We start from the raw sequence: 19,809 nt of genomic DNA, 5'->3' as shown, positions 1-19,809 counted from the left end.
GCTCGCTCGCCTTGGCCGTTATTTAAAGCCAAAGAGGACAGGTGTTTGTTTTAAGCTAGGAGGTGTCAGCCATAATGAAAAGACTCTCTGTAATGCACCTAGCCTCCTGCCCAGGAGCTGAAGCATGCCAGTGTATCTGTCTAGGATCTGACCTGATGCACGAGATTATTGCAGTTTTAGAAATCCCCCACAATCACTTGTTGAAAGAAGATACAGCCTTTCGTTTGCTTAGCTTTAACATGTTTGTCCTTCACATCTGAGCTGCTAATTTATTTCACCATATTTCTCTTTCTCGCTTTTTATTCCTCTGTTTATACTCCGTGTCCACTTCCAGATGGCCACTATCTAATTAAAGATCCAAACAAAATGAGTTAGGATTCCAGTGAAAGGTTCCTCCGTTCCTCCTAGTTTCCCCCTCATCACTCATGGTTTCCACCTCTCTCCTTTCTTTCTTCCTCTAGTCCAGTACCAGATGGAGATGATGCGTTCCCTGCGTCACGTCAACATTGACCATCTGCATGTGGGCTGGTACCAGTCCACCTACTACGGCTCCTTTGTCAGCCGAGCTCTGCTAGACTCCCAGTTCAGCTATCAACACGCCATTGAGGAGTCTGTTGTTCTGATCTATGGTGAGTAGATGAAGGTTAAAGTGTTCAAATCAATGCAATTGACATTTGTCACAACAGATGTTCTGTTTTGAAGAGGTCAAAAACATAATCCAAACACGGAATCGAAGCAATGATGGAACCAATCATTGCAGGCTTGTAATTTAAAAAAGATCAGTATAACTGAGACAAACGATGTTGGGGAAAAATGGGACTTGCTTGCACGGTGAAGCTGGGTTCAAGCATCGGTCAACGGAGGTAATGCCTACACGTGCTAGTCAGGTTCAATCTATTGCTCTCAGCGGGAGGGAGTGTTATATTGACCAAGTATAGAGCAAGAACACAGAGGTGAGATGTATCGCGGTGGTGTGCACTTGTCAGGCACCAATTCATAGACAGCCACTAATGAACAAGTTCATGCAAGTGGAAAGCAGTTCCTTAAGAGTAGGTCAGCAGCAGCAGTTTAGATCTGTACCTTGACTCCAAGACGTATCGTTGAGTCTTCAAGGAACGACTTCTGGAGGAAAAAGAAGAAAACTAACATACAGGTTAAAATTACAAGGTTTGTTTTGATTTGGTACGCTGTATTTTCCTTGGCTTCCACAAGAGAGCTGATGAAAGTCATTTACTGTTCATTGTCAGGCAAGATTAAAGAACCTCAGGACAAATTTAGTGTCTTTTGATCGCTATTATCTAAGAATACACCCGGAGAATGGTACTAATATATTGTGTTCTGGTTTTAAATGTTAGAAAAGCAATTTTCAGTTTTGGATAATAGATATTTCAGAAAAATATCTGTCATTTTGATGGTTACAGATAAAGAGCCTTTCAAGATATTAATATAATAGGAGTAGAAAGAAACACTTCATTCTGCCACGCTTTGTCATTTTTTTATTCACAAAAAAAAAACAAAAAACCATAAAGCATTGCATGCATTTGTATTCACTCCCTGTTAGTCCAACCTTTATCAAACCACCTTGTGCTGCAATAATAGCTGAAAGTCTTCTGAGATTTTACACGACCAGCTTTTTACATTTAGAGATGGAAATTGTTGCCTATTGTTGCTTTATGTTTCGGGTTGTTTCCCACTGGAATTTGATGTTTGTCTTTTGCAGGATACAAAACAGATTTTCTTCCAGGTTTGCATTGTTTTTACCCCCATCCAGCTTTCAATCAAGTCTGGTCAGTAGCTTTCTCTCTTGTGAAGTAAAGCACACTGCCACCACCATCGTGTTTTATGATATGTCTTTATTTTCAACAGCATCGTGTGTGTTGGACAAATGATGCTGTTTATTCACTAACGTTTTCTGTCAAGCCTTTGTAGAGCAGCCACATTTACAGAGACAAATCTAGACTGTTTACTACTAATGCCTGACTAGTGCAAGATTTTAAGATTGTCGGCCGATTTTCAAAATCTGACACCATAAGAAATGTTAGGTTTGGCCGTATAACGTGTGATGTCGAGCCACATGACAGGAGTAACCCTCCACACACAAACCGACTTCACTCACCAATATTCAGATGTTAGACGATAAATCTCCTCAAACCTCTCAAAACCAAATGTGAGTTCAGAGTAAACAAACATGGCCCACTGGGAAGAAGCAATGGCGAATGCTTGTGCACTACAGTTGATCAAAAAAAAAAAAAAAAATGAATACGAAAAGACAACCTTCCGAGTCAATCAGATCCCTCTTAACATACCAGGGATATCTCTTCAGATCAGCTTTAGGGACATCTCGATAACCAGGGCATCTTTAAGATCGTCGGAAGGGGGAAATGGGGACAAAAATCAACATAAAAATCTTTTCATTTGAACTAGGCATAAAAAACTGATTTGTAGTTTGTATATTAGTATACAATACACGCTTTTTGGATTTTTAATTTAAAAAATCCATTAGTGTCACTTCCACTTTACAACCAAGCTTCATTTTGTCTTTATCTATAAAGAAATCTCCATAAAATATATCGCCCTTGTGGTTGAGGACTCTTTCCAAATCTTTTTGGAGACATTTTCACACTGCCTAGATAATAGAGTGGTAGAGTGAGTGGGGGTGCTGCATATTCTTCCTGTTCCCCTCATAATCTTGTATCTGCTCAAGGCAACGACTGTAATCGGGTTTTTTTTGCAAAAGTATAATCTCAGAACGACCTTATGTCGGTCCAAATATGCACACTCGCCGAATTCTGATGAGCAGCGAGTAATAGCTGTACACAACTCGCATACAGGAAGGAATTAAGACTCCAGAATCACGGAGGCTGAGGGCATTAGGTCAAAGGTCAACTGGTCAGAGGCTAATAAAACAGCTCATCAATTGGAAATAAAAAGAAGCTTGACAGACACACCAAATCTTTCTTTGTAAAGACGCCCGTGACACAGAACAGGACTCGGAAATTAATTGCTGGGGTTTTGGGAGTAGATGAGTGACACAGTAATTACACTAACGAAATAAGTTTTTTTTTTCTCCTCCCCTCCCCTCCCCCTTACTTAATCCGACGTACTCGGTCTGGCAGGCAAGCGTCGTCTTCTCCAAACTCTTCAGTCGCACTAGTGAGGAAATGTTGTGGGTAAGGTACGGTTAACCTTTAAGTAAGGTCAGCCACAGAGAGGGAAGAAGGAAGACATAAACAGGATTAGCTGGGTGGCTCCTTGCCAATAACATGACACTAATAGACATAATGTGCCTCCATGAACTTCTTTGTGAAAATCTTTAAGAGCTGCTTGTAACTGCCACATGACAATGCGACTACAGAGGATGTTCATTTTTTCAGACACGGCCGTATTTAAACCAGCAGTACAGAAAATGAAAGCCTTTCACCAATAAACCGTGTTGGCCTTAAATCCCCTCTATGTCTAAATGAATGGTAATTTATGACCACTCCGAGTGGCTGAGTTCAGAGGAAGTGTTTTACATAAATTCCGTGGATATCTGCGGCTAATTAGATAAAAGCGTTCATTGGTTAGCCGTTTGGTACGCAACTCTGATGCAGATTATACACTTCAAAGGTTGGAGACATGTTGTCACATTTGGACACCAGGCTCTAATTTTTGATCATGTAGCAAACTTCTGTCTTTGTTGAGTTTTATTCCCCTCAGATTTATGAGCAGCTAAAGAAAAGTTGTCACCGTTACACAAAGATTAGAAATCTTTGATGAAGGCAGATTTTTACCTTCACAGTTTGTCTTTTACTGTTCAGGTGAAAGACAAAAACAGAATTGCCATCTTTATTTAAAAAACAGACAGCTTTGAGTTTCACCAGCAAACTCTGACAGGTTCTACCTTTTAAGATCATTTTCAGACACAAGATAGATTAGAAGAATTTTTCAGCTGCAAGTCTGTGACCAGTCCTGCCAGCCGGTGGCTCTGGCAGTGGGGCACCGCAGCCTTTTCTCATTCTAAAAGAGGCCTCCTGCTAATGTCAATCAATAATGCAGCACTTAACGAATCAAAGCACCCCAAAGGAATTTACATTATCTCTGTTTAAAGTCAAAGGGGAAACAAACATCGATTGCTTTTTTTTTCTTTCTTTTTTTGTTTTTGTTCTCTTTGTCATTAGCTCACCGGTCATTTTATACCGATGAAAGAATCAATCAGCCAGCCAACCGACCCGGTGTCCGGTGCCTGTACAGGACAACAGGTCGTTAAACCAGTTGGGTAAATACGTTGAACGAGTCGGTTTAATTTATCGACGAGGTTGACATGGACACACACAGGGGTAATTAGAGGTTTATGTTTTGAAGGTACTTTGGCTGAGAAACTGATTGGCTTTTAAGGAAATGATCACTTTCTCTAAATATCAAGCAGAATTGGAGATTGTGCTTCACCGTCAGTAGATGAATCCAAAGCTGCTTGACTTTGACCGGTTCTGATCGGTTTCGTCTCCATTAGCAGACCCTGTGTGCTTCTTCCTCGTTATTCGGAACCACGTCAGGGGCGGTACAAGATATTGCATTTTATTCTTTGTTTGGGTTTTCGTGTCCAATAAAGTTCAAGCGTGCATATTGGTGTACACCTTTTATCTAAATATAAACTTGCAAAGAAATAAAATGCCACAGTATAGATAGATCTGTACAGAGTGGAAACTAATCAGCTGATCTGAATCGTTTCCATTATGATTGCATCAGCAAATAATTTCCATAAGACACAATTAATCTGCACCTTGTAAGTTTCTCCTAAACTGTTAAATGAACTTTGCTTCAAAATCCTCTCAGCAGGACAGTTACCCTGTTAACAGTGCACCTTTTTTTAGATGACATTTTTCCTTCAACTCAACTTTCCATTAAGTCAATTGGAAATGGCACAGTTCTAATAAAAATCTTTTTTTTTCTTAGCAATAGAATATTCTAGAGGAATTTTCTGGGAAACAAAATTTTTGGTTTTCAGTCGCTGCAAACACAAACAAAATGTTATCAATATAAATGGTTAAATATTACACTGTTTATTGAATCATGCGTTTCATCATTTGATCAAAATAACTGAAATAAATAACATTTTCACTTATAAACTTAGATTCTACATTAAATCAGGATCGATCTTAAAATTAGATTGGGAAGACGTAAAATGCTTTTAAGATGCTCTTATTTGATTATTTGGGGGAGCAGTGAACAACAGCTCTCCACCTAATTTGTGTTATTTGGAAGCAACTGGCTTTTTCCTTCAGACCTTTTTCTACGCTCTTTGGTTGTCTTGATCCGAGTCTCTTTTTTGACATTTGCAGATCAAACATAAGTGTGTTCTGTTTTTCTTGCATACTGACCAACGGGACTAATGCATAAAATTATCTGTGCGTCACACGGAAAAAGCAGGTCTTTGTTCGCAGAAATAGATCAAGGCTTTGTGTCTGAATTCAAGAGGCTCTTTAGAGTTCAATCAGGATCACTCAGTATTTTAATTCAGCCAGCACACTTCCTGTGGATTTAAAGGAGCAATCCTCGTGTTGGCCTTCTCTGCTCTCACCGGGGAACAACTGAGACCTGCTGTCAACCGTCAGTCTTTATTTCGACTGGCGAATCTGTAGGCAAATAGCTCGTCACGGCTGACTTTTTGGGAAAGTGAATAAATAACACAAAAACTTCAGGTGAATTGTAGCCTGCTCAATCTCAGTTGGTTGAATCTCAGTTATTGCACCTGCTGCATAAAGAGAAAAAAAACTGATAGCGTGCCTCTAGTTTTTATGAATTGCCTGGATAATTATTGTAGGAATTTTGTTTTACTGTTACGTTTAAAATCATTTGTGGGATTTTGTACCTGTGAAATATTTCAAACCATCTTAGATTTCTTTCTATTACATTTCCAAGCAGAAAGACTTGATTGTAACAGTTTAATATTTTCTCCATCAATAGTTTTTCAAGCTTTCTGAAGGTCCTCTGACTTTTTTTTTCTTCTGTTTTTGTTTTCTTGAATCTTTTTGACTTTTTTTTCCTCATTTCCAGTCTTCTCCTTCAGAGGTTTTGAAGAGCATATGGATGCCATATTGCTTTTAAATAAAATTTGCTGAAACGGAACGTGTGGAGGGTGGTAAAAACAATCTTCATCCCTTAAAGACTGCATATATCAGAAAGTCATTTTGTGAGTCATGCGCCGTATAAGCAGGGGAAGATCTAGACACAACAGCTCTGAGGTGTAGCATCCATCTTTTGCTAATAGCTCTTTGGCATTCGTATTCACAGATGAGTAAATTAGATTAACACACTAGATTAACTGGATTGGCTTCACAGAAGTTACAATTTGTCACGCTACAACCACAACAACTCTTTTTGACTATTTTTTAGCTTGACTAACATAACACGCACCACCTTGATTGGGCAATTTTAAAACCTGAATCTGTTTTCATCTGAATTATTTTATTGCTTTTTTTTAACTCTTTTCTCTTGAAGAAACGAATATCTAGGTCCTCAAGCATGATCCTTCCACTGCCATAAGTTTATGTGGAGTTGGTCATATTTAGATGACAAGTGAAGGCAATTAATTGTGTTGGGTTTTATTTAGAGGAAATTGAGGAAAAAGGGCTGAATATTAATGCATGCCACATTTTTTTTATTTATTTATTTATTAAAAAAAATAAATAAATAAACCTAACCATGATATTCCTTCTAACTTTGAAGAATTTTGCACATTTTACTGTTTTCTCATTTCCTGAAAAACCAAATAACATCCACTGAAGCTGGTGATTTGTAAAGAGGCAAAATTTGAAAACGTTCAAGGAGTATGACATCTTTAGCAAGCCACCGTATTTTTCCACGAACACGCTATGATACAAAGTCTGAGTGCAGCTTAAAGTCTGGGTTCTCTGAAGAACACTTTAGAGATGAGTGACGGCTCGAGACTTCTCTTTCGTACTTTGTCACGGTTACGTTAGCAGCATTTCGAAACGAGTCTTCAATGAACCACTTTTACTGTCAGCAGGAACACAAGGCTTTCTGTGTTGGAGCTATTATAATGTCTGGCTGATGGTGTTGGGGACAGAGGGCAGATACAAACCTTTGTGTTTCATTAACGGAAACAAATCCTGATTATTATTGTCATGCCATTACGTTCCATTTGAAGATCCAGTAGTTGAACTTGTTTAATGGCAAGGAAGTTAGAAAGCAAGCTTGTGAAACTTCATCATTAAGCTTTTAGTTAAAGGGCATCTATAGAACATGGCTGCATCCTTGAAAATTCACTATATAGAGAATCATTAGCTGACATATTCCAACAATCTTAGATATATTAAATGAGCTGTATGTTCACACTTTGTTTTAACATCTAATTGTGACTGGACTATAGGCAGGAAATTAAATGCATACCAGTTTGAGATTCTCACCGTATCAAAGTTAAAATAAAATACATATATATCATGGTAGCACCGTATCATTACACTTTCGCCAAGAACTTTACAACAGAAATATGTTTTACCTGATTTTTTCTGAAGGTAATCTATGCAAAAAAAATAAAAAAAACAATGGGGTCAATGGATGCTAAGGCACTTAGTTCAAAGGTCAACAACTTTATGCAAAATCAATAGATACAGACTTTTGAACTTGATGTGGCCTTCAGATTAGAGGAATGAATGTAGAAGTTCTTGGATTTGGCTTCCATGACTGAGCAGCTGTATCTAAGCCTTATGCCACCAAGAGCATTGCAAAATAAGGATGTTTGATATCAAGAAAATATTTAGTTAAGCTGGACAGTTAGTCATTTCCACTGTCCAGATATATTTTCAATAAGCACAGAGTGAACATGTGACACTTGAAATGGACTCTATGCTGCATTTTATCTAAGCAGTCCTTTGCCTTTGTGATATTGCACTGATAGCTTTTTCATGCAAAACATTTGATACCGGGGATAAAGCATGTCACCAAGTGGACTCTAGACCAGTCCAGACATGTTCCCTGGAAAGATGAAACCTTTCTCTCTGTGTGGAAACCCAAACTGGGTTTGACAGCTGCTAAGCGAACTGAACTTTCCTGACAGATTAGTGTCAACTGTGAAGTTTGGTGTAGAGGGGATTATGATGTGGAGCTGTCCTTCAGGAGTTGGGACTGGTACCTCAGTTCCAATGAGAGGAACTCTGTAGTATTGTAAATGAAGACATTTTGGAAAATGTGAGACTCTTGATTCTGTGAGACGGCATCCCTGGATGGAAACGATGGAGAACAAAGCACAGTCATCAACCCTTTAACTGTCACCCTCAAAACGCTTACGAATTAATCAATGGGTCCATGAGGCCACCATGTGTCCTCAAGTCTAAAGAGCTGGGATGCACAGTTAGGAACACAACCAATACATGATGATATTGTCTTTAATCGGCAGGACAAGCTTTGTAACGATCAGCGATTGGCCAGAAAATTGCATTCGGTGCAGCAATAAGCTTGGTTGGCTGTCTGGCATGTCTGATAGAGTTCAACCAGTAGACATCAGAGATCTTTTGCTAGACTGATGTGCAAATCTCATCGTGTATGTCTATTGTAAGCTGGCTAAATTAAAAATTGGATCATTTAATCTATTATTTATTCATGATTCTTGTTTAAGAACTTTTTCCCTGCTCTCTGATCGTAGATCCTATAAAAACTGCCCAGGGCTCCCTATCCCTGAAAGCCTACAGACTCACGCCGAAGCTTATGGAGATCTGCAAGGAGAAGGACTTCACCACCGAAGGGTAAGTGACATCACAGAGCAACGCACTTGTCTCCATTTGTGTATCCGCTCATGGACGGCAAAAAAAACGTAGCTTTTTCGCCCCTTCTTGATTCTGTTTATTCAGCGAATGCAAATGCAGCACCGTGCTTCCACGGGGGAGTCATTTACTGGCAGTTGGAGATGGATGCTGATGAAGATGATGATGATTTATCAGCTCGCCCTTGCCCGTCGAACAAATGTTCCATGTTTACGCTTTTTCTGACCTCAAGGCTTATCGTAATTGCTTTTAAATTGCGGCTAAAAATGAATGTAATGAGGGGACTGTTTTCCTTGCGGTTCGGAGCAGTCCGAGTGCAGCCGGCCTCACATAGTATACAAACACGCACGTGAGGACACGGCGCACATGTTCAGATAAGTACAAGCGTTATCTGTCCAATAGTAAAACCCCGGAGGCGTTAGGTGACGGACTGTTCAGAACCTTCCGATTTGCATTCTGACTCCTACAAAGTGTATTTACAGACAGAGGGACTTTTTAACAGCTCTGTTTTATTGCTCTTTGCTATTTCTGTTATTTTTATTTCTCTATATTTTTGTCTTTGTTGCCCCCCAGTCCTTTCCTGAGCCAGCGTTTGGCCATGAGTCGAGAGCCTACTCCTTTCTGCAGCTTTTCATTAGTTCCTATGATTTGCTGTAGCTACAATCAGTGCTTTTAACAAGCATATGATTGGAATATGATGGTTAAGAATGATATCGATGCAAATTTACAGGATTTTCTCAGGTTTTTTACTGTCAAAATGAACAAGTAATGCAACAAAATCTGTGATTGTTGGGGTTGGGCTTTTGTGTCATTTATTAAATTCTTGTGATAAATTTGTTAAAAGATTTTCATTTATTGCATATGATTAAATGCAGTGTGTGACTTAGTGGTTCAATTCACAATTCTTTGTGATTGGTGTCCTAATGAATTATAAATGGGAATGATTTTCTAGAGCAGTATTTGTGTTTGTGGAGCTGTGGATGTTGTGCCATTGAGTCACATACAGTTACCTAAAAACTACCTAAATATTATAATGAAACTTCAAGTCCAAATTGTCCACCCCTAGTGATTTTCAACTTTTTTGTCATGCAAACGTGTTAAACTTCAAATGTCGTCTCCCCAATGTCAGGTTCAGTCAGCATAACCCCCAACCCCTCCATCTTTCTCATCTATATTTGAGGTTATATATGCTCGCAAATCTTGTTCATGTTTTTAAAATGGAAAAGCATCAGAGAGATGAGAGTTGAGTGGCCTGATCCCTTTGAACCTCCCTCCAGCTCCACTGGGCTGTGCAGGCAGTGGTCAATAGTGTCCACTTCAGCACACAATCTCCAGCATCAAATTAGTCGGCCCGTGTAGGGAACCTTTGACTTTATCCAGTGGGGCCCAACGTACAAGAGAGCTTGACATTAAGTGTGCCAGCTTCCAGTATGGTTGAGTAATTTGTCCTGCCTATGGTACAGCGCACCGTCCTTCTGTTTCCTTGTGGGCAGCATTTTATGTCACGCTGCAGACATTTGGAAAGGTCACATAATGCAGCAAATACTTTAAAGTACTCCAGATTGATAATTGTGTCAAATTCCTAAGCAGTATTTATGTAACTATGGATTTTTCCTACAGACTCTTATAATTTATTCCGAGGCGAGTTGTCCTCCGTTCTAAGCCTCAGGCAGAAACCCACTTTTGTGCGTCGGCGTCTCTTCTTATGTTTGCCTGAGGTGATGCTCTACTTAGAATATAAAAGACTTTTAATCAATATAATATCTTAAAAGAATTCCGTTATTTTTTTCTTCCCCATTTATGGCACAGATATGCTGGTCTGTGGTACAGTAAGCAAGGCAAAATAATGCAGTTATGTGTATTGATCTTAGAGCAAGGATCTACCAAGCCAATCTTTGACATTTGTTTGCAGCATGCGCGCTGAGCAAGAGTACCGTGGTGGACTATAGCAGATTGGAAAACTTCAGATTGTTTCCAGGTTTGGATGAATATTGGACAAGAAGACAGAACAGTTTCCAGTCTGTCCTTGCATCCATTTGTCCTCCATATATCCAAGTGTTTTTCCACAACCCATGTGTCTTTCTATGTGTCCATCCGTCCTTGTTTTTGTCAAAAGTGTGTCCTACTGTCTGTCTTTCCAGCAATTCTTCAATCCATTCATTTATCTGTAAATATATCCACTATTTCTTACGCATCCTTCCATTCAAATGTCCTTTTCTTCTCCATCCTTTTTCTGTCATTTATTCATCCATGGACAAATACAAGTATTTCTCCGTCTAGTTATCTGTCTGCTCTGTAGCCGGCCATGCATCCATCCTCCAATCTATCCGTCTGTCCATTTGTTCACCATGATCTCCTTGGTTCATTCTCAAGACTCCATTTGTCTGTCTGTCTTTCCCTCCATTCATCAATCTATTTGGTTGTTCATCATCCATCCATCGGTTCATTTTGCCATTATTTCTTATGCATTCATCCTTTCAGCCATCCATCTGATTATCTGTCTGTCATCCTGCCAGCCATCCCTCCATCGAGTCACTTGTCCATTATCGATCTGTCCATCCATTCGTTTGTCCATTATTCACCCGACCACTCACTTTTGGAATCCTCCATCCTTGAGCCTGGAGGCACATGTGATCTTCTCTGAAAACGTGTTGAAACTCTGTTTATTAGCTGCACACAAGATATTAACCAAAATTAAACCGAAGTCATTTCATTTAGTGTCACCAGGAGATCGGGGTAGGGGAGGGCCTTTCAGGGGCGTGTGCTGTTAAGCAGCTTAATCAAAATGCAATGTGTCTAAGATTTGTTTTTATTTTCCTTTTTCTTTTAGTGATGACATACAATTCTCAGGTGGGGAGTAACATTGCAAAACATTACCTTTTTTACAGTAAAAGGCAGATTTTGGGAAATGAATGCAAATGTACTTTGGTAGAAAAACAGCTCTCTTTAAAGGTTAATGTGGCTGGTTGTTATGGAAGCCATCCCCTTTAAAACAACCTCATGTCCTTTTATATATTTTTAACTCGGTTGACAGACGGTGTGCTTGTTTTTACCAGAACTTTTAGTGGATACCTTGTATAGATTGCTTAATGGTTAATCTGCTTTACTAACAAAAGGGCACATATTACTGTCAGTGATAAGATTCTACCCACTCATTTTTTTATTTTTTTCCATCTGAGTGTAAATGCAGACTAACAACCTGAATCTTAATGGTACCTCACCGCAGTTCATTGAATGTAAGCCAACTATAACATGTGGTTTTATCATCTTCACGTTCTGTTCCTCCAGCTTGAAGAAGGCCAGCGTCGGCTTTGAAAACATGTTCGAGGAGGTGCCCATAGTCATCAAAAACTCCCACCTCATCAACGTGTTGCTGTGGGAGCTGGAGGACAAGTCCACCGTCTCCGACAAGCACGAACTGCTCAACCTCTCCAGCAGGTCAGACATAAGCCCACGGTAACATTTAACACCAAGACTCGGGGTCGATACCTTTCGCCAGGATTTGTTTCTAGCAGGTTTTAAATCCTCCAGAGGTAAATACCTGCAACATGTCTCTGCACCCTCAACTGAGGGGGAGCGGGATTACTGAGTTTATTAGCTTGTTTCTTTTAACCATCTTGGTTGCCAGGAGTTTTTGATTGTAGTATTAACTTTGTAATTTTGGAGCTTCAAACACTTAAAAAAAAAATTCTACCAAGTATTTTTGGTCTAGTTTCTAGACCAAAAATACTAAGGTAAACTTATCGGTAACATATTTGAGCTTGTTTTAAGGCAATATTTCTTAAATATTTCACTTATAGTAAGACATTTTTCCTATAAGTGGAAAAATCTGCCAGTGGAAGTAGTCCTTTTTACTTAAAACAAGCTCATATGTCTTGATGAAAAAACACTAAGTTAGTTTCAAGTGTAATAAGATATTTAAAGACTAGACCAAAAACACTGGGTAAGACTTTGTTTTTGCACCGAACATATTCAAACTCACTTCTAAAGACCTTGTATGACATAGATTTAACTCTCAACCAATCAAATTCTCGTTTCCTTTTTCCAATATTTCAAACAATGCCTCAGCATTTCATAAACATTTCCAAAACACTACCCAACTAAAAGAAATCTGGTTGTTGTTGAAAGAAAAAGCATAATCCCCAAATGGCCCAACACTGAGCACACTGTCACTTTCATTAGATCCATTTGCACATAAATACCACCATAATGAGGGGTACTTCTGTTCCGAAGAAAGCGGGAATTTCTTAAAAGCATTGTTCAAGCATTAAAACTACATCACTGTATCTCTTTTTGAAGGCCGTAAGATGCATTTGCTGACATGGCCTGCAGCCTCTTCTAAATTAAAATTGATTTGACATTGGGGAATTGTTGTCAGAACACAACAGTGTTCTAAAAGCCATTAGAATGGAACGCAGACCCTGGAGAACCGCGGCGAAAGCCACTAAAAGACTGTTTGGAGTCTCCAGAAAGCATCCATTTTTCTTTTTTAATATCGTCTCGAATAAGTGGTGAGGGAACGCGTCCAACTCCAGCTTTGTGCAGTAGCAGTCGTTTCCTGAAATACATTTGATCAGTGTAGTTGGCCGGTTCTGCGTCGGCTTTATGAAGTATTAACTTTATTATAATAAAGTAAATTCACACCGCGACATGTTTATTTTATTTTTGCGTCGCTTATTAGCCGAGGAACTGACCATTAGAGAGCTGCCATGTCTGGGTCAAACTGAGATCGTTTTCTATAGTTTAATATGCAGGTGACGGTATCCATGAGGACAAGGTCACATTCTGTGCATCCGCCGTCTCATATAAACAACGCCAGACAGCAAAACAAAGTTTATTCTCCGAGTTAATGAAGGAATGTGACACCACTGCTCTGCCGGGGCTGTTTTCATGTGGTTTTAATAGTTTTAGAGGATAATGAAGTGCTGTGGTACACGGCCGGAAAATGTAAATGGGATAAATCATTTCTTCTTTTTAGTTTTATGGCAGTATTTGTTGACAATAATAATAATTTTTAAAAAAGTCATTTGTCTTGCCTCGACATTTAAGCCTTCTTTTTAAATGATTATGCAGAATTATCTTCATGTGGCAGCAGAATTTTAGGCACTTAAAATTTCCTAATCGGCTATCACTGAAGAACCATTTCAGCACCCTTCACAGTTATTGGCACCCCTAGTGAAACCATTTAAAAAGAATTAGATTCTAATTTTTTTTTTTTTTTTTTTTTTGCAGCACCACTATCACAAAAAAATATTTAATTTGAGTACATTTAGGGGTTAAAAAGTCTATTGTTTTACCAGAATCATGAATTCCACTCTTATTGGAAGCCTTAAAACTCATTAAGAGCTCACCTTGGGCAGTCCTAGATGCAAAGATGTGTGTCTTCAAGCTATGTTTAACAGAAAGTAGTTCTGAAGTTGTGCTGTTGTTTTTCATAAAATAAAAATTTCTTGTTAGCAGAGAATATCTGGTTCACATTAGAACTGTATCTGATCATCTATAGTTCACAATCAGAAATACTTACATTTTGGAGATTTGGGAAACCTTTAATCTATTGTCAGATTTTTCTAAGTAAGCTTTAAAGAAAAGCAATTTTGTTTGATTTGGTTAGTGTGGAGGGGTTGGTTGAACTTTTGACCTTTGAACTTTAATTAATATTTTGAAAACAAAAACAGCACAAACACATTTTGGGAGCACAACCAACACAAATGTAGCTCAGTTGATTGACACCAAATTTGTTTGATTTCACAAATGGGTTGACCTTCTATGACCTCCAGAAATGTGGTAATGTTTTTTTTTTTTTTTTTTTATGACAGCAGCACAAACAAAGCTTTTTTCTGCACAAATGTTTTATACCAAGTTTATTAGATTTGAGGAAGGTCAGAAGGCCAACTTTGCTCAGGTCGTACCGTGCTGTCGGTATTGCCTGGCTGACCTTGATACTAAAATTTAGGCACATTAAAACTGTCCCCGCTAATTTATTCAGATATGTGTTCAGAAATGGAACGAGCCATCAGACTTTCTCATATCAGTAATGAGCGCCATAGGAGCAAAGATCCACCCCTCGAATCTGCTCAGAGGCCCACTCTTTAAGTCTCACATTTACATCTCAGAGGAGCTCTGCATCAGTCTCGGGAGAATTTATCAGCAATCACTTATGGAGATAAACTGCTGCAAGTGGAGCAACAGCTGTGAAGCTGCTAATCAAAAAGCTTCCCAGGGGCAGGTGTGAGAAATTAGCACAATAACGACTGGAAGTGCTGATTTATACACTGTTTTGCTCCCATAGCGCACTGCACTTACCCGTACATTACCCAGAATCACCGCAGGAATCGCTATTCTTCTCCTCTGAGTCCTTCTGAGCATCCGAGAGTTGTGTGAACACAGCCTTTTTTTTCTTCTTCTTCTCAGAGTGCACGGCCAGCCGCTCCTAAACACAGATACAATCATTTGTTAAAGTTGTCAGGTAGACTCACTTATCTTGCATGTTATTTACTTTCGAAGATGACTGCTCTGAAGTCGAAGCACAGCTTTTTGATATCACCCCAAAACGAGGCGGGGGGAGCAGCGGAGAAGGAGGCCTCCCCATAGACTTTCTGACATGATTGCCGATGGGATGCCTTTCGAGATGAAATTGTTTCCTGAAGTTGTCAGATTGCTGTGCAGCTCTGTTCTGGTTTGGGATTGTAATGTCCATCTCTCTACATTGTCGACTGACAGCTCCACCCTTTTCTATTCATTTCCACAACTTCAGAAAAAAAAATAAATAAATGAAAAAAAAAAGAACCCAGAAACGATAATGGGTTTTATTTAATGTTTTTCCTTTTGTCTCATTTCCCAATCTGCTGGCCCATTCATCAATGTCATCTGTGTATAAGGCTGACTGAGTGCAGTTTCACTTCAGCAAGCAGGGTTGTTCTTACCACAGATGATGATGTTGATCGCGGTGATTGATTGCACGAATGTAAATTCATCTACATAGCCAAAACATCTTGGAAACGACTCCATGTTTGCAGTGTCGCAGACTGGAGTGCATTTGTTAAGCTTCAACATCACTTCCTGCTCAATCATCAGATGCTTGGTAGTTCATTATAAAAATAAAAAATAAAAAAAAAATGCTTTTAGCGTTTTTACTTTTTCTGTCTATTTAAGCAGCTGGCTTGGTCCATTACCACTTGTCTATGTGATCGACCTGAGTTGAAACGTATGTAAATAGAAATGCATTAAACAGTGCGGGCACCACAGGGCAAATTTTCCAATCATGAGAACAGCTAAGCAAGTAGAATACAAAATGTTCTTCTAAAGGTTGGAAGTCTTCAATTTTTTAAATGCCGTTACTTTTTTATTTGCATCTTTTATGGCCTCCGCAAGCCTAAAATGCAAAAGCGCTTGCAGGAAAGGATTGGACGCCCTTCAGGTCGGCAGCTGTCTTTGGCCTGTAAATGCTTTGTTGCCAACTGAGAGTCTTATCGGTTCATTTTCTGCAGATTTTTCTCCGATTGTTTCTGCAAGGAGGCATCTGGGCCGTTGTGGTAATTTAAACTTTTCTTTGGGATCATTATTCTTCCCTGCTCTTTTTTTTTTTTTTWTTGTCAGCAGTTTTTTTTTTTTTTTTTACAGATGGTGTGATGTTTTCTTTTATTGGCTTGATTCTACTCCACTATGAGTAAAATATGCCCCGGGCTACAGCACAAGCCCGAAGCATGATCGATCCGCCCCCTGGCTTTGGAACTGGATATACCGCTTGTCTTAAAATCAAATTTGGCACAGATTTTTATCTCTACACTTACTTTTCTCGCTGTATCTAAAAAAGTTTTATTTTACATTAAATTGAGGGGTTTTATTTTCTAATTTATGGCCCAATCTTCCCTTGTAGCAGGGCGTAAAGCATTTATAGGCTATAAAAATCTTTGCAGTTGGCCCACGTTAAATAAACAGGTTTCCTCTGTCAGCTGCTAAATGACTATAATTAAAAATAAAATGTAGCAAAGTAGCAGTGCCTTATTTGCAACTGAAAGGACTAGATAGTGGTTTATCAGGCACTTTTATGGTAATTCTGTCCATGGACCTAAACCTGTGTGGTTTATGTTTTGCCTCTTCTGTTCACATTTGTTTCTGTGAGTTGTCAAACAAAAGGTAAATACATGCAGATTCTATTCAGAGCTCAGCATTATTCCAAGGATGGTTTTGGTCACAGATAAGCTACTAACATTGATCTTTTTCGACATGCCCAATTGCGTTTGATGGTCATTTAATTTTAAACGTAGTTCCACTTAAAGCTGCAACGACTGCGTCTTCGCAAGCGGCAAAATGTTTGCAGTCGGGATGAGTTCTCTTGTTTAACCAAAAAATAGTCGATCCTGGTTGAAACTTGGCAACGTTTGAGTTACATCAGTTGGTGGTACAAGTAGCCTTGTGTGCACTTTGCAGTCTCTCAAAGGTAGTCCATAAAAGCTTTATGAAGTGTGCCGTGACCTTTTCCCAGTCACAGTTTGGGAATTTGGAAAACACTCTTCCCGGAGTGGCTGACGGTCTGATTCAGATGTGGAGTGTTGTTATCCAGCAACAGCTCGCCTCCCACTGGATTTCATTACAGGACGTTTTCCTTTAGGGAGATTTCAGCAGAGCTTCTTGCCGTTAAGCTGTCGAGTCGCTTAAAATAGGAGCGAGAGCCCGACTGCAACCGATCCAAACGGTGTTTACAACGTTTGCTTTAATTTTGTCCCAATGCATCTTCGGAGAAGCCATAATGATGGTACTCTATTTATGTCTTTAGTGTAAAGGTTTTTGTTTCTGTCAATGTCGCGTGGCTCAACTCTAGAAAACTGAGTCTAGAAAACTTTACTGTAAAGCTACAGTAAAGTTGCTTTACATCGAGACAGTAAAGCAGAGTCCTAAGCAGTTTTCTTACTTAGACGATAAGTTATTTTGTTCTGGCCTTTAGCTAGAACAAAATAGCTAAAGGCCAGAACAAAAAGAAAGTTTTCTGCTTCCATCATTCCTGGCCTTGACCCTAGCTGTGCCTATTGACTTTAATGTCCTGTTGCTGGGGGTTAGGCTCATGCTGTTATGGGATTTACACAGCTTAAGGTTTTACGAAAGTGCCTTGGTTTTATTGGACGAAGGTATTTCCACTAAAACTGTAAAAAGCCTGACTTGGTACAATTTATTTTAAATTGAAAAGAAACAGTGACTTGTACTGCTGCAAACATATTTGAACATGGAGTGTAAAGGGCAGCCAGCTATCTTACCAGCTGACTTTATCACCTGGCCCAGCTTCTTCCTCTCAGTGTCAGTGCAGCCAGCATATCAGAGAGCGATACCATACACCAGCACACTTTCAACAGTGGAGCAATTGAAGGTCACCAGCAGCATCCCCTCCAGTCCTTTCCATCTGAGGACTCTCAAGAAGTGGAATTGCTGCTGGGCCTTCTTCGTCCTTCTTTCCTGTGTGCTGCCCAGGAAAGATCTTCAGAGATAGGAGTCCTCAGGATTAAATGTGGGAACTCTATACACACACACACACAAACACACTCTTTATTTTTATGTTTGAGAATGGGATCTTTTTTTTCCCTCCTAAAATCCTTGACCCCCTTCATGATCTCTATATTCAGAGCCAAATTATTCCTTTGTTTCCACTTAAGCATTTATATTGTGCCGATCATTAAAGGTTTTTGCTGCTCTGCTCTTATCTTTCACCCAAGCTTAATAAGCTGATATTAGCTTGTTAATTAGTCAGGCTATCTGCTCAGGTGCAGCCTGCAAGCAGCTGCTTAGTGGACATAGCTGAACAACTTTAGTTTCACTTAGCAGTGATAGTTGGCCCGACGTTAGTTTCTGTTCCATGACTATCCTGCTTTATTGCAGATAGAAATATTTCTAAATACAGCAGACCTCCAGTATTTGCTGGGTGAATAGCTGAGATCCATGAATACGTGAGTCCCTCTTGAAAACACAACTGCCCATTTTAATACTGGAAACACCAAATTTTTCTTAACATGCATTATTGTGCTCACTAGAAAATTGCTACCAGAGAGGCTGACATTCATGGCCCTCCTTGTCTCAACTGTTGGGGATACAGCCAATATCCCCAACAGTGACCGGTCTTCAAACAAATATGTATACAGACATTTTCTGCAAATAATTTGCAGTGCTTTGTGATTCTATATCAGTATTCAGCTTGTAGTAGAATTATTTTCTCAGCAACCACTTGATGCTGGCATCCTACTGCCATCTGCATATATACACTGCTGCCCCAGGTCAAAAACAACCAATCAGAGCCAGGCGTCGGGTCTTACCACTGTCAATCACACTTGCTCACACCCAGTTTCTTAGCTTTCTGCTGCACTACTTGAACACAATGGAGCCTCCCACAAATGCTCAGGCTGGTTAGCATAGTGGATAAACAATTCCTGGAATGTTAAGTTGTTTCTCCGTCATTATCACAGCTGCAGCGTATACACGAGAGTTATTGACGGGGCTAAAACCCTCCTCCTGGTCCTGATTGATTGTTTTTGACCAGGAGTGGTGTATTTCTGCAGATGACAGTAGAACCACGGAGAGAATTTTTTTTTTTTTTTTCATAGATTATCCGTCTTATGCTGTAAAAACACAGCAACAGTTTTAGTAAATATGTAACACATATATTTCTTAAAAAGTTACTTACTGCAGCTTTAACAAGACATGTGAAGGTCAAATAACTTTTGTTTTGTTTTTCCTCTCTGAAGTCATCCAAGATATATTATACTCCATCCTATTTTATCTGTAGACATGTCCAAGCCCTTGCATGACACAGTTGCTCTCTCTGCTATCAGGCAACCCTGACGATGTGTATCCAGTAAGAGAAAGGGGCCGAGCGCCGAGACAAGCCAGAGAAATAGGGTCAGAGGAGGTGGTGATGGAGATGGTGCTGTGAATTGAGTACAATGTGGGGGGGGGGGGACTTGACAGACGAACTTGAGCCATCGCGAATGTAGTTTCAGAGCAGATATTTTGAACCAAAGCTTCTCATAGTTCCTTTTTTGCAATAAAATAATGACACGGTTGG

At 39.5% G+C, this 19,809-nt stretch overlaps 1 protein-coding gene across 1 annotated transcript in view; it reads left to right on the top strand.

Annotated features, from left to right (window-relative positions):
• The first annotated feature begins 456 nt into the window (after nt 1-456).
• Nucleotides 457-19,809, top strand: part of LOC103478348 (eukaryotic translation initiation factor 3 subunit H) — a 34,066-nt gene continuing 14,713 nt past the window's right edge. The window contains exons 1-3 of the mRNA XM_008432112.1: nt 457-629; nt 8,645-8,744; nt 12,051-12,200. Of these exons, the coding sequence (XP_008430334.1) occupies nt 473-629; nt 8,645-8,744; nt 12,051-12,200 (407 nt within the window). The 5' untranslated portion in view covers nt 457-472. The remainder of the gene's footprint in view (nt 630-8,644; nt 8,745-12,050; nt 12,201-19,809) is intronic.

The sequence above is a fragment of the Poecilia reticulata genome, linkage group LG16 (genome assembly GCF_000633615.1).
Source record: "Poecilia reticulata strain Guanapo linkage group LG16, Guppy_female_1.0+MT, whole genome shotgun sequence".
Classification (NCBI taxonomy): domain Eukaryota; kingdom Metazoa; phylum Chordata; class Actinopteri; order Cyprinodontiformes; family Poeciliidae; genus Poecilia; species Poecilia reticulata.
This window is presented reverse-complemented; position numbering and strand designations above follow the sequence as displayed.